This window comes from Lagopus leucura, unplaced genomic scaffold, assembly GCF_019238085.1.
Source record: "Lagopus leucura isolate 7727_CA_CO unplaced genomic scaffold, USGS_WTPT01 Super-Scaffold_100002, whole genome shotgun sequence".
Taxonomy (NCBI): Eukaryota; Metazoa; Chordata; class Aves; order Galliformes; family Phasianidae; genus Lagopus; species Lagopus leucura.
Window position 1 is genome coordinate 8,074,808 of NW_024962263.1, and position 25,229 is coordinate 8,100,036.

Genomic DNA, 25,229 nt, shown 5'->3' on the forward strand with positions numbered 1-25,229 from the left:
TCCCTTGATTCTAACTCACACAGCAACATGAGGTCTGTTTTGCAAGGCAAGTAGGTAGAAACAGAGCTTGGAACCATGCCACATTCCCACACATTCATTAAGATGCAGCAGCACAAGTGAAGTTTGTCACAAGCTGCATTTAATGCTGTGAAGAGCAACTGCAATTTAGGAAACCAACTTGTTGAAAGAGAGGATGATGTTAAATAGTACAGTTTATCTGCTGTTCGTTTTCAAGAGACCTTTGGTGTTACTTATCTAATCCTAACATTGGCTTCTGGGAGAGTACAAAGTACAGCAAGCAATAATTACTGGATTTAGAAATAATTTCTGTAGTTTCACTTGCCTTTATGTCTGCAATGCTCCAGGTTTGTTGCCCTTTAGTCTGCAGAATGCCACCAGGCACATGGCCAAAATCCAGTAGATCCATTCATGCTTTCTTCTCTGCAGTCCAGAGCTTAGTGGCCCATGTGCATCAGTTTGTTGGCTGAGTCATTATACTTAGTTCATTTTCTATTTCTTTGGTATTTAATGAGCCTATCTTACAGTTTTGCAGGAACAACATTTTAGACACAGGTCAAAATGGAACAATTCAACCAGCATAAGCTATTCTTAAACCAAATAACAACAAAAACTCACTATCAATGTTATTTTCTCTCTCTCCTCATTTTTCTTTCCATTTAAAATAGATTATCATCTCCTTCACGAGATCTTATCTGCATTTTCAAACACTCCAGTGAATCAGAGGGCTGCTAGTCAGAAGGAACAACAAACACACCATTCTCTACTGCAGTCTTCATTGAGACATTGTGCTGTAGGGGAGAAAAAAGGTAAGAAAAACATTTCAAGTTTGTACAGATTTTTATGTTGTGCAAGATAAGAGTTGCAGAGAGCTAAGAATACTTAAACTCAGCTTTTAATTGCCTAATACCTAGCCTGGAATAAGGTGCTGCAGGATGAGCAGCTCCCGTGATGCAATTGTAACCTCCTTGTTAATTCCACATGTGCTTGCTGCTCTTCCAGTCCCTTAACCAGGGGCAATTCTGTATCCCTATATTCTGACAGTTCAGTGCTCATAAAGGAATCTTCTCCCTAACTGGCTACTAGGATCCCTAACAACACCAAAACAACCTGTGGACAAAAGAATCCCTCAGGTATGTACTGAGGAGAAGTATCACCACATGATGGTCTTTGTCCTTATCTTCTCCCTTAGGCAAGTGATTTTTGGCCACTTTGCTTTCCCTCCCATTTCCCCAATTAAACCAATCATAACAAAAGCAATAAGAACCTTCTCAGCACAATTTAACACTCAGTTTTAAACAGAAATGGCACTTACTGTGGTGTTGACAATCGTACTGGCAAAACTCTCAGCTGTCTCACCCAGGGCTGAATCAACAGACTGAATCCTATGGGGAAAGTTAGCTGAGATGAGTTGGTTTGTTAGGCATCTATTGCTTACAGATAAAACAGTGATATTTAACAATAAAAAACTAAATTTAGGATTATCCTTTTCACAGCTTTGTGCCCAGCACTGGTAACATCAGCTTTTTTAAAATTATTTTTTTAAACACAGAAGTGTCACTTTCTTTGATCCATGCACAGAGATGATGTGCATCCCAGACCTCAACCTCTCCAAGTGCATGCCCATCATACACAACCTCCCATGCAGAATCCCTCACTGAGTCCTAGTGCCGGTTTAAGGTCCTCATGGGCTGCAAAGACTCTGTCAATGAGCACTAAGTGGAGGTGCCCCACCACCTTCAGGCTAACTTCAACTACCAGAGGACCTGTGAGCAGGGTGGACAACAGGTAAATGTGTACCTTTGCTTCTGCTGGTTGCAGAAAGAATTCAGTTTGTGCAGCTGTGCGTTCCAGAAGTCCTAAAGAGAGCCCAAAGAAAATCCCATTAATTTAGAAGGGATACTCTAGGAGCTGGCACTAGAGAAGTACTACACACCACTGCATCTTTCTCCATGTTCCTCAAGATCTGAGTATCTTTCTCAAGGCTGGCAAGCTCTTCCACAACAATCTTCTTGAAGGCTTCCAGCTTGTTCAGTCTAGTGATAGAAAATAGAGACAGGTTCAACACTTCAGAGTGTAGGAGAGCAAAGCTGTGGACACCCCCACGCGCCTTCAGCACAGAATCCACCTGTAGTCAGAACTCCTTGCTGAAACTAACAGAGAAGATTTGCTCTCAGAGCACACAGATAGCTGTCCCACACCAAATCAGAGGCTTGGTTAGCTACATGCTGGTCCTGGGGCTCAGCACAGAACATACAGCAGAGTTCCCAGTGCAGTTATTAAACAAAGGATATTATTTCATACTACGCTTAATCCAACTCCCACAAAGTGTAGCAGATACAGAGGTTTGATGGGCTTACATGCAACTTCAGTCATGTCTTTATTTTGCTTACAGCAAATTCATGGGTAGACAAACCCCATTGGGCAACTGCCTGAAAGTCCTTTAGCTGACTTTTTTTTTCCCCCCCACACACAGAGACAATCCACAGAAATGGGTGTATAACAAAGCATGGATAAATAACCCCCATTAGTACTTCTCCCCCACTTCTTAAAATGAATCAGCCTGCCTCCTTTGTGATGTTTCAAGAGAGTAAACAAGAGAAGCTGCTAAGTTCAAAATCCTTGTTCTACAGATCTATTTAACGGTGATGACGACAAGAAGTCAATAGCTTCAGTCACTCCTAACTCAAGCATTCTTTGCACTGAAATCAGCCAACTCCTGTACCTCTACAAGAGAAGAGGAATGAAGCCATGCTTCTGAAACTCTCCTTACAGAAAAGAAAAGACAGACAACCAACTTTGCCTTAAAAACCATAGAGGTCAGGCCCTCTCACAGAGGCATTTCTTTGTAAGAAATCAGTTTGCATGGAGCTGCAGATGCTTCCATTCAGCAGACATTTCACCTGCACTTGTGAATCTCTTTCAGCAGAGCAGAAACATTCTTCTCAGAAGTCTTCAGCGTGTTCTGTGCAGACATCTCCATCTCTTTGTACCTGGACTGACCACAGAACACACCATTAGGAGCAGGCATGTGGTACAACCCCAAGCCTAAAAATCCAGTTTGCAAAACATTTCCATGAACACACACTGACATAATTTTTAAAAGTATAGAAACTCCAGGATTGCTGCCTGGTACAAAGTGTCAATCCCATATAAATCTGATAGGATGAGAGCCTGGCTTGTTTAAAGCTTTATAACAAGATTTTCTGATAGCATGCTCTCATACTAGACTTGGGTTCATGCCATCATTACTCATTAAAGCTAAATTGACAGTAACAGTAGGCTCCCCACACTGCATCTCAAGTACATCCACACTGTGAGTGAACCAACAATATGCAGCACACATATTACTCACTGAGAAACCACCACCTCTGCAAACCTGTGATCTGGGAGATACAAACACGTCCTTGTAGATCTACCTGTGTTTCAGTGACTAGATGCAGTCTGCATTGCTTCCTATTTTTCATTAGGAGAAACCTATGGAGTTTGTGCTCCAAAACAAAGCTTTCATATTTCTGATATTTGTCCATGAGGGCAACTATTTATGTCCCTGATTTAGGCACACTGCAACTATTCTGAGTTTCTCTGAAACTTTGATTCTTATCCTCTAACAAGAGCGTGCAATGTGCCTTAAAGAAAAAAAAAACCAAAAAACAAACAAACAAACAAAAAAAAAAAAACCACTTATTTTCCAGCACAGAAACAAGGAAAAAGGAAGAACCTGATTAAAATTTCCTTTATTCACTCCTTACACTTCCTGTAGCACTTAAGAGTACAGGGGCTAGTGAAAGAGCTTCAAGATAACAGACACCACAGCCAAAGTACCACCACCCAAGGCATACACATTAAGAAAGTGCAAGTTACCCAGAACAGTTGCTTTAGCTGGTTGGTAAAACTTTCAAATACAGCAATCACTCCTGAATCACCAAAATCTTTGTGTTGCATCTTGGAAAAAAAGGCAGTGCTCACATCAACCATCTCCTGACCTACAAGAAAGCATGTGCCTCGTTAGTACCATGCTGGGGGCCCTAGTGGGAAACAAACCCATGTGATACTGCAGGGAGATGTAAACAACAGCTTCATTATCACGGAGCAGCATATTTACAGATAACGATGCAAGATGACAGAGGTCAGTTATCCAATAACTGCAGTTTGGTTGTCCATTATCTGTATGCTTTCTATAAAAGAAATTATTTTTAATAACTCTTGACAATCACTATTCAGAAAGAATAGAAAATACTACTATCTGACTAGATGGTGGTTAGGAACCCCAGATTTCCTTACATCTCCAAATACGTGGCATCCAGTGAGCAAACCATAAGACAGGCCTTCTCCTACACTGACTTTTGGAGAGGATATCCTCCCACCACATCTCTCTCCCCCCTCAAGCTTTCACATGACTCTGATGTCTACCAATAAAAAAAAAGCTGAAAACGTTTCAATACTTCACCTTAGGTGCCAATTTGACTTTACCTCTCTTCGTCTGCTCTTCCTTCTCAACTGAGTTCAAAAGTTTCTTTGGTTTAGAGGGTGACTCAGAGGACAAGTGCTTGGTTTCCGAACTGAGAAACCTGGGCTTCTTCACAACAGTGCCACTTAATGCATCTAAGAGAAGAGGAGAGGTTTCAGTTCTCCTGTTCTTTACCAGGAGACACATAGTAGCCATGCCTACTAGATACACAAGCAAAAAGCACTACTGGAATTACCAATACTGCAGAAAAGCAGGCAACTTCAGTTTAGTGTGTGGCATTACACTTTCACAGGACAAGACTCTACCAGCAAGTCTCCCCTTACAAAAGCTGTCAACCAGACTGTACTACGCAGCTAACTAGAAAACTACTGTATTTCCATCTCAGAGGTTATTTCTTGTCTCACTATTCTGGCCAAGAAAAACTCTTTTCCATCCCAAGCTGACAATCTGTTTATGCTCAGTTGTTTCTAAGCAGTTCCATCTGCTACTTTAAAAATTAAAAAATACATAAATAAATAACAAATACAGAGAGAGAAAGACTGAACATCCATAACAGCTGCTTCTTCTAGATCTTCAAAACCTCGCTATACAATTGCTTTTAGCTTAAAAACACCCTTGGGAACACAGCAAGAAGAGGCAGCCTGTATTTAAGTCAAACTTGCACATTCTGTGTAAGGGGTGACTTTTTTTTGCTGCATTTCTGAGCTCAGTGAGGTGCCTGTGGTTGAGCCTCTTGGGGCCTCCACAGGGCAGGGATCAGGAAGGTGGTGGAGCCCAGGATGAGGGGACAGCGAGGCCATGAAGAACATGCTGCAGCAGCACAGGGTAGGTTCAGGCTTCATGGAGTATGTGATTGGATGCCATCACAGACCACACCTGGCATTTCTGAACAGAACCCCACTTTTGCCTTTATATAGCATCAGCTTTTCTCCCACCATAACGCTGTGCAATAAAAAACAATCAAGAACAAGCCTTTGAAGTTACATTCCTTCAAACTTATGTAGAGGCATTAACACAGTGGAAGTATAACCTGCAAGTGCTAGACAGATAGGAGCCATATTGACATATGAACACAGGCACCCTAAGAGAGAGTGCTTTTGTTCAAAATCTGCACTTCAGTGACTCGGGTCATATTCCCAACCATAACTTTAAAACCTCTCTTCTCAGAGTTGCATTGACAGTAATAGGATGAAGACAGCCCATTGCTGCTTGACTTTCATGAAGTTTGGTTGTTTCCAAAAACAAAGATGTTGTGCAACAGTTTTGAGTCTGTGCAAGTTCAGTTTCACTTCAAGTCCTTACTTCAAGTCCTTAGCCCCTGTTACCTAAGAAAGCTACAACTTCAGTAAGCATCAGTGCATGTCACCATTTACCTTCATAATCACTGCCTATGTCTATATTATTAAGGGAAAAGAAAGTAAACAGCTTTCTGAAGAGTGTCATCTGTTTTTAAATTACACAGTTGCACTGCACCTCCAAATCATTAGATTTAGGGTTTATTCTTTTGTTTATTTCATATATTTACTCCCAGGTTACCAGTTTGCAAGTCTCCAAGCTCTGACCAGCTACGCTGCTAGTTCTCTGGCAATCAAGAGAGGGATCTCCAACATCTCCAAGTGGCAGTCAGCCCTTAAATAGGGTCTAAGAGAGGTGGAGCCAGGCTCTACCCATTCTGTTCACACAGGTGAATTGCCTTCACCCTGTTCTCCCAGGGCTGACTTGGTGCTTTCCCCAGGTGATCAGTCAGTGGTTCAGGCCATGACTCAATTGTTCCATACAGTGATGAATTCAGGAATTTATATAAAAAGCATCTTGCCATAGCCTACCACAATACTAAAAACATAGAAATTGAAACTATTTCCTGTGCAAAAGGCATCCTTTAAATATCAAAAAACCTCCCTGCTTATTGGCCTTTGAAAGAAATTGACAACTCCTTCAACACCCCTTTCTGCCTTTTAACCAGCTCTCCCATAGTATTGAGACCAACGTACCCGAGTCCTTCCGCTTAAAACTTTCTTCTTCTCTTGTCTCTTCACCAGACACATTGTGAAACTTCTAAGGAGAAATGGAAAAGAAAATAAGGCAGCATCCAGGAGACAGGCAAGCTGTCAGGGGCTGCAGATTAAGCAAAATCACACAATACATGGATGGCCTGCAGATGAGAAGCAGGCTGAGGGTAGGTTGGGAGAACTCAAGCACTGCATACAGAACCTGTGTCACATCCTTCTCCACAACAGAGTGCTCCTCCATAGACACATCTAGTAGCTGCCATGTGGGCTCCTCTGATGGCACGTCACCTGAGTGAGAAGGTAGCCAAAGGATTCAGCCACTCCTGTCTGTGACCAGATTCACCATGACATGTGAATAACACCATCCATACTTCATGGGTAAAGCTCCCTGCATACCAGAATAAATGCTGTGTGCATCTTTACCATGAGCATCATTTGTTTTACAGTGCACATGAACTACCATTAAAATAATAATTTTTTTTCCAAAGTTAATCAGCACTGCAGAATAGAGAAGAAAACTCAGCCTGAAATACAAGCCACAGTCTGTGTTCAGTACTTGCTTTCCAACACAGAAGAAAATGCCAATTCCTTTGTATTAATATCCACACTAATTTTTTTTTCCCCCTAAAGTTTTAAAATATAATGCTTGAAGGGAGCTGTCTTTTTTTTTCTTCCAAGAAACAATACTTGGGCACTTAAGTACAGGTAGCAGAGCAGTCTGGATAGAGTAAGGTAGCACAAACACAGCATATCCTTCCCACAGAAACCAGCCCCAGCTGTTGCTCTCTCTGCTCAAGGGACTTCACCTACCAACAATAGCCAGGCCTTGCAGTCACTACAGGAAATGTTACCAGGTGGAACATTTATGAGCAAAAGTAAAGAGAAGAGGCAAAACATTTTTCTAATACACTGGACATCAGTATAAAAAGAAATACCAGCAAGATCCACTGTAGGTAAATCATCTCCCTTAGAGGTGGATGTGTGTTTTTTCCTTGACACTTTCTTTTCATCTTTTCGTCTTGCTGTTCTCTGCCAAAACAAAACCAAGTCTTAGTACGTATTTTCTTTAAACAGTACAAATAGTCTTTCTGGAGTGGATTGATTTTTGAGAATTTGTAAGAGCAGAAACCTCAAGGTGTACCTAACACAAACTGATAGCTCTCTTCAATGCTGTGCCCTGAATTTATCTGCATGCTAAAGTTCTGCATTTAGCCAGTAAAGCTGTATAGTAGATTAAGTTTTTCAGCAGCAGAATCAAAGCATTTTCAGTCAAGAGAAAATAGAAAAGGTTTCCAGGGAAAGATTAAAATTTTCAGTGCAGCTTCAAGTTCTAGAAACTTTTCCCATACTTGCTGTGTTCAGGTAGGACCATTTTCAAAACATTTCAGATACAGCACCTAAGAGCTGGGCACTAGAACAGCCTGGCATTGCTCAACTGTGTTTTATTCTGCTTTAGGTATGCCTGGTCCACTTGCTGTCTGTCAATATAACTCATGACTAGCTTTCCAGAAGCTATAGCTGGAAGGAGAGAATCTGTATCCTCAGCCTCTGGCAGCCCAACACCATCAGCAATATCTAACTGGCATTTGTTCATTAGAACAATATGAGAAGATGATTCAAATGTATTGGCTCCCACTCACTTGCTCACGTTTTGTATCAATATTGTTTCTAAATCTATGCATGACAAACTCCTCACCTCTTCCATCTGGTTTTCATTGCCGCTGCTTGGAGATGACACTGGAAGCACTGTGGGGAGAAAGTTTTACCTGGTTACCAGCAATACAACTGGGAGCCATCTCCATTGGTTTGCACCACGGCTAACAACGCCAGAAAGAAAAGGAAAAGAAAACCTGTAGCGTTACCTGCTCACCATGCATGATGTGAACCAAGCCTACCTTTTAATTTTCTTCTCACCCTGCGCCTTTTTCGGGTGTAGTTGAAAGACGTTGGCAGTGGCTCTTTCTGGGAGTTGATGATCCAGCTTTTCTCACTCTCACTGTTGCTTGTTTTTTCATTATTGCTTTCAGAGAAGAGATGCTTCCTGTAACTAAGATGAAAGACACCATCAGGAGTCCTGTTCAGCCAGCTCCCCTCCGCCCCTCCCCAGAAAGCTCAGCAGCCATTCTTTTCCTCTAAAGGAAATTACTTCATTCTTTCCTCCCCACAATGCAGTACCTGAAGCATTTCAAGCTGCATAAAAACACTAGGAGCACAAAGGCAGATACTTGCCTTTGCTAATACAGGGCTTAGAACATCTTCCTGCCTCCTCTCACAACTAAACAGCAACAGCAGGGCATGCTATGATACCCGTAAGCTGTTCATGCACAGCCACTACTACTAGTTCATTTATCAATTGCACTATTAACAAATTAAACAAACAGTAATTCATCAATTACAAAAATATACAGATCAATAGTAAGATAAATTCATATTTAGAACTCAACACTTCTATTGCCAGTTTTCCCTTCTTTGTCTGGTTTCTACAAGTCACAATTTGGGAATATCCAAAATTTAGCATCTAAATGAAAGGCAGAGGACTTCAATATTTTTCTAAAGGTAAATCAGTTTGAGAGCTCAAGTGTTATTGTTACCAAAGTATGCAAGAATAAGTTTTCTCTTTAGTAATTCTCACATTTTCAGATTCTCTTTAAATGCTGCTGTAGGTGACATCCAACATTTGCAGATGCTACAATAGCTAAGTAAGGAACTACTGTTTTGGAAACATACCATAGCCTTCTTAATCTTAAGTCTCAGCAGTTTAACTAAGGCAATGAGCTGTTCTTACAAAAAAGAAGCATTTCATGGATGGTGCTCCTGTACCTCTGATTTTGTGAATAATTTTTCTTCCTGAAAACCTTCGCTTTGGCTTCAGAAACCTAATAAGAAAAAAAATCAAAAGTACACACACTTGTCTTAAAGTTTATTTATTCTGTAAAATCATCTCCAAAATTAAAGCAGTTCTACCCAGATGGAGTTTGGATGGAGCTGTCAGGACGTCAGGCAGTGTATCACATAGCAAGATTTCATGCTGACACCCAGTGGTAGCAGAGAGGACTGGATGGTGTCCAGTTTGTAGCAGTTCTCCCACTCCTGAAAACCATTCCTTAAGTATAACACTAAAGAGAAATACAATCTGCCTGCTTTGCTATGTGAGCACACCCACCCTTGCTGCACATCTGTGATCAAATGCATTCCCCCACTGTAAGCCTCTGCTCTCTGGCAGTTGCTGAACCATGAGCTCAGAACAGCCCGAGAGCTGCCTCAGTTTTACCTTCTCATGACTTGCAGAGTCCGAGACCTCAAAGTCATAGCAGTCCTTCCTGCAAGAGAACACAGCATGGCAGGCTGCCATGAGCAGTCACCCAAAGGCACTGAGAAGTACTGAGGGAGGGGGAATAAACTGTTTTACTACTTGAAGTTCATAATTAAATAAGTGTCATATGCCTAACACAAATCATTCCTTAGCACGTGGTAGGAGAAAGTCATGAATGAAAGATAAGTTCAGAAGCATTCAAGAAAAATTAAAAACAACAACAACATTTTCAAATAATAGAATGGCCTGGGTTGAAAAGCACCGCAATGATCATCGAGTGTCACCCCTCTGTCCCGCCCAGTATTTAATTCCCTTTTGGAAGTTTAAATTTAAACATTTGTTCCCTAATCACTTTTCTTATTTAGTTTTTGTGCCCTTAATTACTTAAAATGAAGGGTATTTTTCTTTCTTTCACAAATAACAGCTACTTTAAAAGTCCTACACTTAGTTCTCAACACACAGCATACTCTCCTTTTCTCACAAGTAAAACGACAAAAAGAGTAAAATAAAGAAATAAACAAATCACACTTCTCAGTAAGACTTCTTACTAGAAAGAAATGCTCATTTTCAGATGAAGCACTAGAGGGAGCAGAACGATTGCGCTTAAATCACATCTCCATTCCAGCCTGATACTGTTATTCCTGTTTTCTGAAGTGGAGGAAGCACCAAGGTACTTAATCTTAGAACACAGACTACGCAGTGATGCTGATATTCTGTGCTAAGTTTTTCTACTTCTATCCACAACCAATAAAAAAATTCATCCAAGCATGTCTTATAAACTAAGAATCACTGGATTAGACAGGACACACATCAAAGCCAAACACAACCAAAACCACAGCAGGGAGAAAAAGCCATCTCAGAGCTCCAGGACACGAGATACCAAACAACTGGGATCCTGTTATGACAGCCATGTTCCATTATTGCAGCTATGAGATAAAACCAGCTGGGATACCAGACCCCACTATGTGCTTGCACCATACCTGCCTCCAGTCTTCTGCTTGACCAAACCTTTTATTCTGGTTCTCCTTTCCAAGGTACCAACCTTTTAAAAAGAAAAGTGTTATGGGATCAAAAGCTGTTATATGCAGAGTCGTATATTCAACCTAAAGTCTGATAAAAGCAGGGTTAAGGAATATCAGGAAACAACAGTCTTCCTATCCCAACAACAGCCTAGCTGTAGCTATTGTAGTTCATTCCTACCAGAAAGCATGGCAGTTCTGATGCTGGAATTGGGGACAGGGCATTGAGGGTATAAAAGAAACAGTTTAGAAGCTTTGAACTCATTGTGCAGGGCTAAGTATGACAAAAACGTGGAAGAAAGACACCAGAACATCTCATCTCTTGCCTCATGTGTCTTCACTCAGTGAGTATCAAGGAAAACATACCTTGGGTGTTGATGCTTCTGTAAGTTTCTCTTCTGATGGCTTCCCACTGTGGAGGATACGTGAGTGAGCACAGTGCTGAGGGGATAGTGTTTTAAAGCCCAGAGTCCATTCATGAAGTATTAAGAGGAAAGGAACTTGTACCAATAAGCCTTGAAGCAGTGGTTTAGCATGTGCATAGGGACAAAAGCTCCTCTATAGAAGAGCAACTCATTAACTATAACACTGTCCTTCACAGCTCTGAAAAACGGTATCAGTAACACCAAAGTGGACACAATTTCACATCATCTTCCACAAAAATCATGGTCCTTGTTACAAGCATCTATATCTTTGAACTGAGTATGCAACAGAAATTAAGCTATCTGTAATACAGGTATACACTTACATTGCATCTTAAATTAGGCATGAGAGGCAGTATCACCTTGCTAATCAGGGTGGCAAAGCAGTTTATTTTTTTCATTTCATAACTAATGAAACAAACCTCATAATCACATGCACTTTAAACCAAGGTAAGGGGAGGAAAAAAAAAGCCAACACCTTCCAGCTTCCAAAAGACACTTACCTAGACTTCATATCCATCCTTGGAGATAGAGTTTTGGACTTGTTTGCTGAAGGAGACAAGGAAACTACAGCTTCACTCTCTGGAGCAACTAGTAAATGTTTTTGTGTGCCTGCTTTCTCTGGAAAGCCCACAAAAGCAGAACCTTCACCAAGTCACCCAGGTGACACTTAACTGGGTCACGCTTAAGGAACTGAAGAGAGCCATGCCTGACCTGAGCCTTGGTCAGCTTCATCCAGGCCAGACTGCTGGTTCACTGCAGTCACGGTGACAACAGAGTTAGACGTTTCCTGCTTGGAGACATGAAACCAGCAACAGAGTACATTTATGACTAATAAAGTGGGGTTTTCTCAGGTTTTTTTGTTTGTTTGTTTTACAAGATCAGAATTTCAGTGGCAGCCTGCGGCAGTAATAGCTACATGATCATTGCTAGTCGCATACAATAAGTCTTTGAGTTATATTTGAGTGATACTGTGAGCACCACACAGATCATTCCACCATTGTCCTGAAGTTGTGGGTTGGTTTTTGTTGTTGTTGTTGTTTTTAAAGCATTTTGCCAATATTTCAGATGTGGGGACAAGTATTTAGGCTGACTTTCCCACTGATATGAGAAAGGTGGAGTTCAAAAATAGGTCAGTTCTGAGTACAAACCAGGCCTCTTGGAAAGAAGGTTTTAAGTACACTTGTGAAAAGCTGGAGGGAAGAAAAAGGAGACAGAAGGACAGCTTTGCCATACACCAAACACTCACTGCTACAGTGCCCACTGACTGCTCGTTGTGCTGCGAGATCAAGTTTTCTGCTATGGAATCCATGTTTTCTAAGTTTTCAGGATCTTTCTTCTGTAGATCACTGGACTGAGATGTCACTGCAGAACAACAATCTGGATGAGAATATCTTCATGACATTTAAATACATACACCTCTCTGTTCTTAAGCACGCATGCAGAAGTGTAACAGTACCAGCTATTAGACAAACATCAAGATCACTCTTAGTAAAACATTAAAAAAGCCTAAGTTACCAAGGGCAGAATGGAAATGCTCAATAAACAAGCATCTTGAGCCTAGCCTTCATCACACACAAAGATTACTGCAATTACTGCCTTAACCCTCAGCTCTGCAACACGTGGCACAACCTCTTGTATCCCTCTGAAGTACCAGACTAGAACTTCCACTATCTGTTTTACTGTTAGATTCTCCAAAATGCACTACAAAGGTTGTTTATCTACAAACTACATCCTACCCTTTGTGCTGCTTGATTGCTTTGAGTAGAGTCCACCTTGTACCTGAGTACATTATTCAAGGTGAACACTGATGAAAGAGCTTCCTCACCTGTGCCTTCAGCACCTGGAGAACTTCCATTAGTGCTTACTTTGGGTTATAAATGGAGAGAAATGGGAAGGAGTACTGAAAGAATTGCTGTCCCATATCTGCAGCTAGAAGCAGCTCTTTTGGATATTTGTCTGAAGAAAACTGAAACACACTGTAGCTGCCAGTGCACACATCCAGTCTCCATGAGCTGTATCCCTGCCTTTTTTTTTTTCTAATGTGGCTAATTGCAGGCAGTGGACTGTGAGTAAAGATACTCATTTTGAAATTGAACAACTTAAATTTCATAAGATAAAACAATGACAAAAGGGATCACCTTCTTCACTCTGCCTGGTTTGCTTCTCATTGCGGATGGGCTCCTCCTCACCCACGTTTGTCTGTTAACGTGAAGAAATCTTATGTGAAATGACCTTAAAGCAGAATCCTTTATCTAATTCAGTTAGCTGCTTCATAGCATAATTAACATCTGTTAATCACCAGCAGCAAACCATTGGACACTTGCCAAGCTGACCATTTGGAAATGTCTCATCCCCTGCCACTGTATTGCAACTATTTATTCTGACATAAGATTTTCTGTAGATCCCACGGTCTGCAGATGAATTAAATGTATTAGAAATTATCAAACTGATAAATAATCAAAGAAAAGCACCCTCCTGTGTTCTTCCATTATACAATAAAAGCAAACTTAAAAAAAAAAAAACCCTCTACTGTTTAGATTAAAAGTAGTATCTACAAAGTCTACAAAGTCAGTCTGTGTCCTGTAGTTCCTCTTTTCATCAGCTTCTGTGTCACAGTTTGTTCAACCTGTGCAAAAGTGAGTGTGAGAACTTGTTCACAGTTCAGTTCAAGGAAGGCAATTAAATGCAACAGGCTTTATTACCTCTTCAAAAAATCCAGCAGAAGCAATCATATCAATCAACTGATTAATAAGACAGTTTAACCTTTCCCACTTCTAAAGCATAAATTAGAATCCCTATAAGCTTTTTTTCCTATGAAGTGCTTGCTATCTATTTCAGGTCAAAGTTAAGAACAGCCATATTCAGTGCCACAAAATCTCAAAGGGAAGAGTAATACATAACAAACAGGTCAGAAAAAAGCCACTTGATGTTTTCACCAATCATATATCAATAAAACACAGTTTAGTAAAGAAAAAAAAGAAAATGCTAAGAGCTTACCATCATTTTCTCATCTCCAAGGACTTTTTTAAGTATACTAAAGATTTCATACTCAGCACTGAAATGTAACTTGATTTTTGTTACTTCTGTTTTGTTAAGAGTAGCAGGTATCTTCATATAAATTTTGACTATCTTTTCTCCACCATCCTCTGTAGGGAAAGCAAAAGTCAGATCTCTTTTAGACCAAGACATTCAGTCTATCATCCTAAATACTTGTGTTTGTGGGTTTTTTTTTTTCCCTTTTAATTTTTAGGCAGTCTTTCACACCTTGCCCATGGCATTTCCAGTTACATTGCCCATCCACTTCTTTCTCATTGGGTCCAGGTGATTATGCATCCATTTCCCTCGTAGCTACAGATGAGATCCCTCAATACATCCTGACTGGGTGCAAGGAACAACCTGCTTCCTTCACCACCTCAGTAACTTACAGAGCCTTACTGCAAGCAGGGTCTTGCAGTTGATGCCATGTGGAAAGCACAGTACTGAACAACACAGGCAAACCTTTCTTCCTTCTCTACTGCCACTGCAGGATACAACATGGAAGAGTCATCTACGCACACAGTAGCTTGGTGAGGCTCAGAGAAGCACTGGTGGCAAGCATTCAGTCACTGTTTTGGTTCTGCTTTTAATGGCAATGTAGCTGTTCCCCAGCATCATTCAGAAAATGAATTTTTGTAGAGCCTGACGTGGCCAGTGAAGTTGTTCACTCACACCAGTCAATCAACCACTGTGATAGGCCACTGAAAACCCAATCTTCAACATAAGCACAAACCATAAATCAGCATAGGGAGTGCTGGTGCAAAGTGATCAAATTACTCAGCATAGAGAAGGGAAGGCATCACTATCACCAAAGAGTTCCCATATTTTACATTGGCTCCCTTTGCCTTGCAGACTTGTGGACAAACAGAAGGTAAGGCAAGCAGCCAAGTCTTACCCTTCAGACTGTAACAGCTGACTGCTTCTTTCTGCAGCCTTACAGAGTCCCAAAGAACACCCTTAGAGAACCAAAACCAACACATCAGCAATAGAACATCCACCTGCTGCATTAGGCTAACTTAGGGTTGCCAGGGCTTTTTGATTACCTCAGTACTATCTATGTAAAAAGTCACACTGTGACTGCCAGTGTTGAAGTCAATCCAGAACTTGTCCAGCTTCTCATCTGATGGCTTCTTCACCTGGGAAAATGTGGCAGTGGTGTTGTCACTTCCTCTGACATATCATTCTCAGTTTTCTTTAACAAGATGAAATTGGAAAAAAGTTGCCCTACATATACACATATGTATGCCTCCCAGAAAGTTAACTTGGAATCAACCTGTGAGTTGCAAGCCTACTATTCATCTAGTCATACCCAACAAGTCAGAACAGGGCTGTACATCAGCTAAGTGAAAGGAAATACCTCGTGCAAATGCCTGCGTGTTGGCATCAAGTAAAGACTCTGAAGCCTTCTGGATTTCTGAGCACATTAGATAAGCCAAAGCAGCAGTAGCAGCTTTCAACAAAGCATTTTAGTGACTTTGTTTTGTTTTGGTACAACTGTCAGGAACAGTGCCACAAATATGTACATTTACTTGAAGACTTAGAAAGCAATCTGGAGAATTTATAACCGCAACTGTGACCTCTCCTACATGGGCATCAAGCTGATCTCATTTTCTAGCAGCCTGGGAGAAGCCCTGCCAGAGGAATCAGAGTCCTTCTGATGCATTTTAGATCTCTTTTCAGTCATCACCATGAAAATAAGTGCTGCCTCTGTCATTTGGCTGACACAAAAGCAAAGTCAGCAGCAGTAAGTCAGGAGTTGGTTGACAAACAAGCAAACTTTTGAAGTAGAATGGAGAGTTACATGCTGTACTCTGGAAAATTGAGTTCTTTAGTGAAAAAAAAAAAAATCAGATGAATAAAAACATATTCTGCACAAAAAACTGCAGTAGCACTGTAGATAATGCAACCCAGCATTACCTCTTACCTGGCTCACATCAGCAAAAGCAGACAGGCAAGGAAATGAATAGACTCTGGAAGAAAAGCAGACTTCACGTGACACATTCAACATCAGTCAAAATGTAACTTGCTGAAAGCTGAAGCCATTAAGATTGGCTACTAATTTTACTGTTCAAAAAAACTGTGATAACTTTCAAGAAGTTTAGAGAAGCTTGGGGGAAAAACAAAATGATACCTCATGAATTTCAGCTTTCCAAAGAACCGCGACTAGAATGAATAAAATCCTTTTCTTAAGAACAACTTAATTATTCATGCCTGTGATGTAAATCATTTTTGTGGAACATAACACAAGTTAACAACTTTTCCCCAACAGTTTTCAAATGGATTGCAGTTTAGTCTCCTGCTTCACAGCTTACCTTCTTTTATCCCCAAGCCTTTCATTTAACTGGTTAAGAAATTTCCTGCAGTCCTTCAAGACAAATAACATTGTATTAAAAAATAATAAAAATCAGGCTGTGTTTCCTTTGGAAAAAGTGATAGGTTATTGGAGATCTATAGCCTCTACTCCAGTTAAAAGCTTTTAACTCATTGGTGTGGCAACAGAAGCCACTGGCAAAAAGAAACTCAGGTTGCTACTGAGGGTTTAACCCAATGTATAACCAGTCAGCCTCTGAACATAAAACATACAAGTAAGCACTTTGGAAAGAAGAGATCTTCTCTCTCATATTTGTCAGGTTAGAAAGAAATACCTTCCACAAATAAAGTAATTTCATATTTATAAAATCAGCTCTTTGGGAACATCTTCCAAGGACATCCTGACTGAACTCAAACAAAACCAGCCCCTATACAGTCTTGTCAAATATGTTGTTTTCAAAATAAGCACCCTCACCGTCTCAAATTCTTTATCCTTGATCTCTTTGAAAGCTTCAGCAAGATATTTATCTTCAAACCAGTGGTTAACAAGGTCATCTCTCCATTTTTTTATCGTTAGCCTACAGAGTGCTTCCGAAAGGGCAACCTGAAGGTCATAATCTACATGGCAAACATAAGCACAGGATAAATATACACCCTTCCAGCAACACAGAGGATCAGTACTGCTACTTTTACACTAACACTCTATAAGTTGATTCCTCAGCTCTGCTTGGGTTTACCCAGGCAAATGATAGTGTCAAGTAGCCAGGGACAGTAACTCTTGTAAAGGTGAGCAGGGAGGGTGCCCAGGTGGCAAGGATGCAGTAGCTATTGCACACAGCTGCACTGGGAGACGTTCTTGCACAGCAGGGAGAGGATGAGAGCAAACCCTTGTTGCCACCACGCTTTTATCATGGCACATGCAATGTGACTCAGCTACTGCCCCAGAAGTGCTGTGACTAGGGGAAAACTAAATGAAGATTTGATTTGAGAGCTAATAAAACTCCTTTAACTGCAGTTTGTTCACATAGAGGTCTGTGGTTAAAGTTTGGGTCTGTTGGCTTTGTTTTTTGTTTTGTTTAAGAATAACTGCAAGCACTTTTTTGTAATTACCTTCATCATTACATTTCTACATGTATCATGTTAGATTTTCCTATTAGGAAATAAGAATCACTAAGACTAGTTAGAAAAACCACAATTGTTGCATCTAATCATTTTTTATAAGACTTCTTAAATTACCATCAGATTTTCCTCCCCTAAAATCAACCACCTACAAGGAAATAATTTAAATCATAATCCATCTGCATTAAATAAGCACATGAAGGCAGAGAACCCTTGCTGCTAAGAATAACCACTAAGTACTTCTTACCACCAGCCTCCAGCATTGTTTTGGCAAGATCCTTCCTGAAAGAACAGAACACAACAAGATTTAAAACACTAAAGTTGGACTAACAGACTAAATAGAAGCATAGCATTACAGAACATTACTTTATGAAAAAAATCATGTATGAAACACAGTAGTAAGCTCAGTAACTTCATCCGTGCCCATGCAGCCAGAGAGTGCTGCAGCCCAACTGAATGCCACCATCCCTGCAACAGCAATGACTGGAGAAACACTTACGTAAGGAAACACACCTCCTCCGACAGCGGGAGTTTCTTCCTGCTCTCACGTGGGATGCTATCAAGTATAGAGTTGAGAGTCCTCAAAGCCTTTCTCCCCCAGCAGAGGATGGAGCAGGGACAGAAAGAAGCCAGTTAGATATTTCTCACACTTGTATTCAGTTACACACACCCACCTGTGCTTTCTTCTCAGCACATGGGCCTTACCTCCTGCCGCAGGGCACAGCAAACGCTTGCTTCTGTCACCAGACGCCCTAGCTCAGGCAGAAACAAGTTCACCAACTGCTTCTTCCCTACGAAAAGAGTTTGCAAGGCTGCAGTTAGCAATGAGCATAACATCTGCATTACAGATAAGTGAAACAACATCAGTTTGCAGTGTTTTCTTGAAGAAGTAAAACTGCCCCAGTCACAGAATTCAGCTTTCAACAGAGCTTATGGGGGGGGGGAGGGGGGGAGTTACCACACTGGTCTGCAAAGGGATGGCATGTGGGTTGGCATCCTTTCAGCAGGATTGCTTGCTGAGCAAAATACTTGATGATGGCCATTTAAACAAGGTACCACAGCTGGTATGTTTAGTGTAAGAAAATTTTTTTAAAATGAAAGTGTTTTGTGCTCTGGGATATATGTTAATAAAATGAACTGGAAGGAGACTAGGAGATTTTAAAGTACGTGTTACAGGGAGGAGGAGGAAGAGGAGAGGAGGGAGGGGATAGATTTCAAATAGCATTAAGAAATGTGCTCCTGAGGCTGAGATTCAGAAGACATAGGAATGGAAAGATAACACATACTGACCTTCATTACTGCACTTGCAAATCACCTAATGGAAGAAGTAAGGGAAGTTTTCATTAACATACAGCAACTCAAGAACAGCAGTAGCCGAAGTGCCTCAGTGCTCGTGTCCCTACCATCTCACCTCTCAGGGGCTGAAATAGCCTAAAACACTGCTGCACCCACATCCATTAAAGCACTGCCAACTAGGACAGCTGTCACATATGGTCACCCAGCATCACAGAGAGCACAAAGGAGCAGGGCACCCAGTCCCACAGGGAACTCAGCAGCACCTTCTGATTCTTGCAAAACCCACATCCCAGCACGTTCTGGTGCACATATGGGCACCCTTGCATTACAACACTATTTATGTTTACACACTTCAACTACAAGTATTGCTGCAGGCAGTATCAGAAGAGTGTTGGAGTCACTTGGAAAAAAAAAATGGACAGAAAAAACAAAGATAACAAAAAGAAACACAGAACCATCACCTTGTCCTCCACAGTGAAAACATACAGAAGAAATGAGCCAGAAAGACAAAGGCATCAAACAGACAAATAATTTATCTATGGAGCCTTTTTGTATAATTTCAAGGAGAAACAAAAAGGCCTGATTTTGCTTATATATAAGTTATATATATATGGAGATGGTAAAAGAAAATCAAGCTGCAGCCAGGGACAGCTAACAAGTCATATGCAGTTGATCTAATTCTTGCAATCAGATCATACATGGCTCTAGTAAATAAGATAACCAGCTAGGCTGATGCCTGCACACACACGAGTAGTTCACACACATACCCAAGAGCGTGTGTGCAGACAGTGAGATCTGGAGTATTTTCCTTATTGGAATATGAGTGTTATAGTAAGCTTAAAGTTGTGAATACTGTAAACAAGTACTAAACGACAGACCAGTCTTCATGAGTAAATCATTTGTTTCAAATAGCACAGGGACAAACAGCCAGAACCACCTCAGCAAAACCATTTGCACTTGATAGAAAACTGTTTGTGAATGATGGCTATCTTGTACAATAAAAGACAGCCCTTCTACTCCCTTTAATACATGCACATACCAATGCAGAGTCAAAGAAGTCTTCCAGAAGTACCATCAAAAAACTATTTTCAGTTGGGTCAATGAGGATCACAAATGTTCTTGCTCTTTCAAACCACGATACCATGTAAAAATTAAGAGAATCAGTTAAAGCCATGCAAGACAAGCTAGTAAACCTTACATTACATGTATCTGCAACAGAAGTTGTGCACACAGAACTGCTCTCAACTCCTGCATTTCACAGCCCCACACTGTGTTAAAAGCCACATGCTGTGAAGGAGCTGAGTTTTGTTTGCCACCTGCACACACTGCCACTCACAGCACTCAGCAGCACCTGTACCACTTCTCCTCCCCATATTCCCCTCTTCTGTGGTCACAAAGCACCTGCCCTTGGTGCCTGAGACCCCTTGTCCTTCTGCTCTGCAGCATCACAGCTGCTACAAAGTTACCTGCTCCAAAAGTTCTGGAAGTAAAATAACACATAAGAGATTTTCCAAGCTTTTGATTTTGTATGTTACAAATGCGTGCTAGCCAAGACACTGAGCAGCATCACACACCTAGGAGTAGCTACAGATCTATGCATCTCTGGAGGTACAGAGATCAGACAAGCAAGAAGTGGTTAATATTCTATCTGGAAAGAAATTTTGAGCTACCACATCCCTAAAAAGCATCACTACAAAGCAATGGTGCAGTGAGTTGGGCTGAGGACACAGCCCTGCTAACAGAGCCTGCCATCATTAGTCTCAAACACAGGTGCCTTTCTTCTGCTACAACTGATGCCAGCTGAAAGCAGCACTGTGCTGATTAGAGAAAACACGATTACAAATCAAATGCAGATCCTGCACTAAACTTTAAAGCAGACCTGCTTAGAGAGCATATCCAGCATTTGAAGTTATAAAAGCACAAAGTTGTTCATTAGTTCCATTACTAACACAGTATTTTGCTGCAGCACTTGAAATTTAATCAGAATATTTCTTTTATTTCACAAATTTATTCTATTACAGCGTTATATGATTTATATATATTAAATATTATGTTTCTACTCTTTATTATATTTCTACTACTTCATAAATGAGTTTCATCAATTCATTCTCTCCCTTCACTGTCAGCTTGAAAAAAAAAAAAAAAAACCAGTCCTTTTAAGTCCATAATATTAGTTTTTGCATTGAAAACAATGTCAGGAAGGTAGAAGATTTTCCTCACTCAGCTCATGAAATACATCTGGAAAAAATATATATATTTTTGGCAGAACCATATAAGCCATGTTCTAGCTCTCACTACAAATCTTTTCCCCTGATATTAAGCAACTTTAGGTCACATTAGTAATTTGCTTAGGGTATTATACTCATCTTTTCTACAAGTCCTTGCTCAATGAACAAGCTCGTCCCCTGCTGGAGATCACTCCTGAAGTAGAGCTGGATGCACTTCAGCAGAAGGGACACGTTGTGGAAGTCATTCCTGTCCAGCTCCTGTGGAAAGATGTGGAGCCGTGCTCTGTCATCCCAGTCCATGGGGAGCAGAGGCAGCATTACAGGGTGGGTAAGATCAGCTCTGGTACACGGGCTGTGGTACTCACCCTTCTCAGTGCTTTGTCGAGCTGGCTAAGGAGAGAGCTGCTGTACTTTTGCAGCGTGTCTGTCTCTCTCTCTTGCAGCAGGTCACTTATCTTTTGGTACCCCTTCCCCTTAAAGGCATCAATGAGCAGCGATTCGAGCTGCGGAGATTAGGGAAACAAACACAGTAGAGATTTAACAGAAGCAAACATTTGAAGCACTAGAGGACTGATTATGAGAAAACACTCCCAATGCCATTTATAAAGTTGGAGAATTGAAGACTTTGTCTATATTTACTTCCGTTAAATAACTGACAGCTCTACTGCTGCATTCGTATAAGAAAGTATTTTTAAGTAAGTATATGCAGGTAGACATTCGCAAAATAAAACTAAAGATGTACTTAAAACTCCTTACATAGTCTTCTGCATGGGCTGCCATGTTGCTGCTTATCTCTCTACTCCGTCCTTCACTGTTTTCCTTTCTTTGAAAATAAGAGGAAGCACCAACAATTAAGAAAAATAAAACACTTTTCTGCTCAAAACCCGACAAACTCTCAGTCCCCGTATCTTTCCCCCAAGGCTCATTCTACCTCCTAAACGAAACTTCAGCATCTTCTGGGGACCTCTAAGACCCACAGAGTCCCGGCCCGGACTGCGCTCCCCCACCCACCGCCCGGGGGAAGCGACCGTCGGCGTTCCGCAGTGCCGCGAGTCCCAGCACCGCTAGAGAAGGGCTGAAACTAAAATCCTCCTCGCTCACAGCCACCTCTTCCCAAAACCGTACCTGCATCCCGTCTCGGTGCGGCTGCAGGGCCGGCTTTATTTCGCGTCAGGGAAACGGAGCGCCTTTCCCAGGGGAGAGGAGCGAACGAGAAAAGCCCTTGGCCAGGTGGGATCGTTTAAAGCATTACGGGAGCACGAAGCAACCAGCGTCTCCACAGCATCACAAAAGCGCTGTGGTTTTTTGTTTTTTTTTTTACCTTTCTGTTTCTGAGAACTGAAACAAATAACCCGCCCCCCCCCCCCCCTGTTTTTTGTGAACAGAAGGAGCATCGATTGTTTTTCATCCTTAAAAAGCCAGCGTGCATAACTTCCTAATTAACTGCAACCCACGATGGCTCTCCCAGAGGGAGAGTTCCCAACCTGCAGCAAAATCAGCCCCCAGGGCCGCTCCAAGCAGCCCCGCGCCGCTGTGGCGATATCGGGGGGCTGCAGCCCTCCCCCCATAGCCGGCGGGGAGCCCCCCTCTCCCCAGCACCCCCAGGGCCGCCCCCGGGGGCCGGGCGGGAGGTGCGGGCCGCCCCGAGGCGATAAAAGCGGGAGCCGCCGCCCGCCGCTGCCCCCAGCATGAAGCTCACCTGGGACATCAACGACCCCAAGCTGCCGCAGGTACCGGGGCATGGCTGCGGGTGGGACGTAGTGCTTTAATACACGGTCTGATCCAGCTGCGTGCGAGCTCCTAAAACGACCTCCTTTCTCTGTCTTTCCCCTGTTAAGTACGTCCAAAGAATCTAAGGTTGACTGTTTTCTGCTGATACCATCCAAGCCATCTGGAAATTGTACCTGTTTGCTCACGTCTGATTGAATGCGTTTGGAAATGATTGTTTTTTTTTCCCTCTGTTTGTAAGCTCCTAATATGTTTTCAACCCATATATTTTTCATCACGTGTCTAATTTTACACATAACGTGCAGCTACAGAATGGGTTAATTCTGCAAACACCTGATGGCTCACATGTGCTGTATATGTGTGTTAAAGGAACGCTGCAGGAAATTGTTATTTTTGCTGTGCTTGGAGTTGAAAATATTAGGCGTTACTTAATTTTTTTGGCAACTACATTTTGATGAGGAATGCCAGCAAGTTGGTGACATCCCAAATGGGAGCATTCTTTCTCTGAACCACTACTGATATAGTGGAACATATGTGTTTGTGGGTTGTTTTGGGAGGTTTTTGTTTGTTCTTTTCTTTCCTTGTTCTACTTGCTGTGGATGCACTTCAAGCAACCGCTGTCCAACTAAAACTTGAAGCTTTCAGTCTTCAGGTGCACAGCTCCACAATGAGCACACAGGTGGTGGGCAGCCAGGGAGTGCTGGTAATGAGGCAGTGTCCAACAGCTGGGCAAACCTCACTGTGCAGGGGCACTGGTGACAAGAGACCCTCTTATTACTGGTCACCATAGAATCATTACGGTTGGAAAACCAATTAAGCTCTTCTAGTCCAACCACCAACCCATCCCAACGATGCCCACTAACCCATGTCCCTCGGTGCCACATCCACATGGTTCTTGAGCACCTCCAGGGACAATGTCTCCACCACCTCCCTGGGCAGCCTGTGCCACTGCCTCGCAGCTCCTTATGAGAAGAAATCATGCAAAAAGAGAATGGCTCCTGACTCTCGAGGCATGGAAGCTTAGGCTGCATTTCACTTGTTACAGGCTCTTTCTGAATAAGTTATTCTTTAAAAAAATACTTTTCCGCTGTTTCCAAATTTGCTGCTTGAGAGGTCATAGAGAGAAGCCTTGGGACAAAACCCCAAGGTGGCACCATCATAAAACAGGCTGAGCTGGAAGGGACTGAGTTGGAGGATCCTGAAGTCCAACTCCCAGTTCCGCACAGGACTGCCCAAATCCAGCCCAATGTCTGAGAGCACTGCCCATACACTCCCTGACCTTCAGCCCTTGGGGCCGTGCCCGCTGTTCCGAGGAGCCTGTTCCATGCCCACCACCCCTCTGGTGAAGGACCCAACCCGACACTCTCCTGGTGCAGCTCCATGCCATTCCCTCGGGTCCTGTCACTGTCACCAGAGAGCAGAACTCAGCCGCCATCAAGTCTCCCCTTCTGCTCATGCTCCTTTGCTCTCCCCGTCACAGGAGCCCGAGCGCTTCGATGCCTTCCAGGAATGGCCGGACGGCTACGTGCGCCTCATCTACTCCAGCGAGGAGAAGAACGCGCAGCGGCACCTGAGCGGCTGGGCCATGCGCAACACCAACAACCACAACTGCCAGATCCTGAAAAAGTCCTGCCTGGGTGTGGTGGTGTGTGCAGGGAGCTGTGCCCTGCCCGGCGGGGCCAGGCTGCAGCTGCGGCCCGCCATCTGCGACAAGGCGCGGCAGAAGCAGCAAAGTGAGGGGGGATGCGGGGGACCTCATTCCCTCAGCTGGGCCTGATTTCTGAACACAGATCGGCCTTGCCTGCTTGAAAGTCTGCTTTGCATGGGTTGCGTGTGTTTGCATGCGTTGTGAAGAGTGCGAGGGATATATTTAGTTCCCAATTTTGTCAGTGTATGCCTGTAAATAACTAAGGACAAATGGGCCTACGATGCTGTGCATCGCTAGCTTTTGTTAAGTATTCAGCTCTAGTCCTGACCATTCGGTTATGTTTGGTACTCTGCAGCTTGTTTACTTCAGTATCATACCTCAATGTGAATCTCAGTGAAGTGCACTGTACTTGCACTCTGCCTTCCCTCCAAACCAGTGTTTTCTCTATCTGTACTTGCAGAGAAAGCCTGTCCGAACTGCAATGCAGCCCTGCAGCTCATCCCTTGCCGCGGGCACAGTGGCTATCCTGTCACCAACTTCTGGAGACTGGACGGCAAAGCAATATTTTTCCAGGTAAGAAGCACACATTTCAAATTATATACACATATA

At 42.3% G+C, this 25,229-nt stretch overlaps 2 protein-coding genes across 2 annotated transcripts in view; one reads left to right on the forward strand and one right to left on the reverse strand.

Annotated features, from left to right (window-relative positions):
* On the reverse strand, positions 1 to 22,971 carry SYCP2L (synaptonemal complex protein 2 like). Its single transcript, XM_042868853.1, has 35 exons — positions 22,944 to 22,971; positions 22,001 to 22,067; positions 21,610 to 21,747; positions 21,383 to 21,502; positions 20,056 to 20,160; positions 19,011 to 19,035; positions 18,426 to 18,511; positions 18,220 to 18,308; positions 17,968 to 18,002; positions 17,077 to 17,219; positions 16,604 to 16,656; positions 16,216 to 16,261; positions 15,335 to 15,427; positions 15,187 to 15,247; positions 14,253 to 14,401; positions 13,394 to 13,454; positions 12,502 to 12,617; positions 11,967 to 12,042; positions 11,756 to 11,801; positions 11,197 to 11,242; positions 10,792 to 10,853; positions 9,770 to 9,818; positions 9,319 to 9,374; positions 8,394 to 8,545; positions 8,195 to 8,244; positions 7,434 to 7,527; positions 6,701 to 6,786; positions 6,481 to 6,544; positions 4,492 to 4,623; positions 3,883 to 4,004; positions 2,922 to 3,016; positions 1,955 to 2,054; positions 1,819 to 1,877; positions 1,334 to 1,403; positions 1 to 809 (listed from the first exon to the last, which is right to left on the reverse strand). Exons 2-35 carry the CDS (start codon positions 22,022 to 22,024, stop codon positions 750 to 752), a joined length of 2,763 nt encoding a protein of 920 aa, XP_042724787.1. The 5' UTR covers positions 22,025 to 22,067; positions 22,944 to 22,971; the 3' UTR covers positions 1 to 749.
* GCM2 (glial cells missing transcription factor 2) overlaps positions 22,933 to 25,229 on the forward strand; it is a 5,837-nt gene continuing 3,540 nt past the window's right edge. The window contains exons 1-3 of the mRNA XM_042869825.1: positions 22,933 to 22,974; positions 24,453 to 24,705; positions 25,081 to 25,193. Of these exons, the coding sequence (XP_042725759.1) occupies positions 22,933 to 22,974; positions 24,453 to 24,705; positions 25,081 to 25,193 (408 nt within the window). The remainder of the gene's footprint in view (positions 22,975 to 24,452; positions 24,706 to 25,080; positions 25,194 to 25,229) is intronic.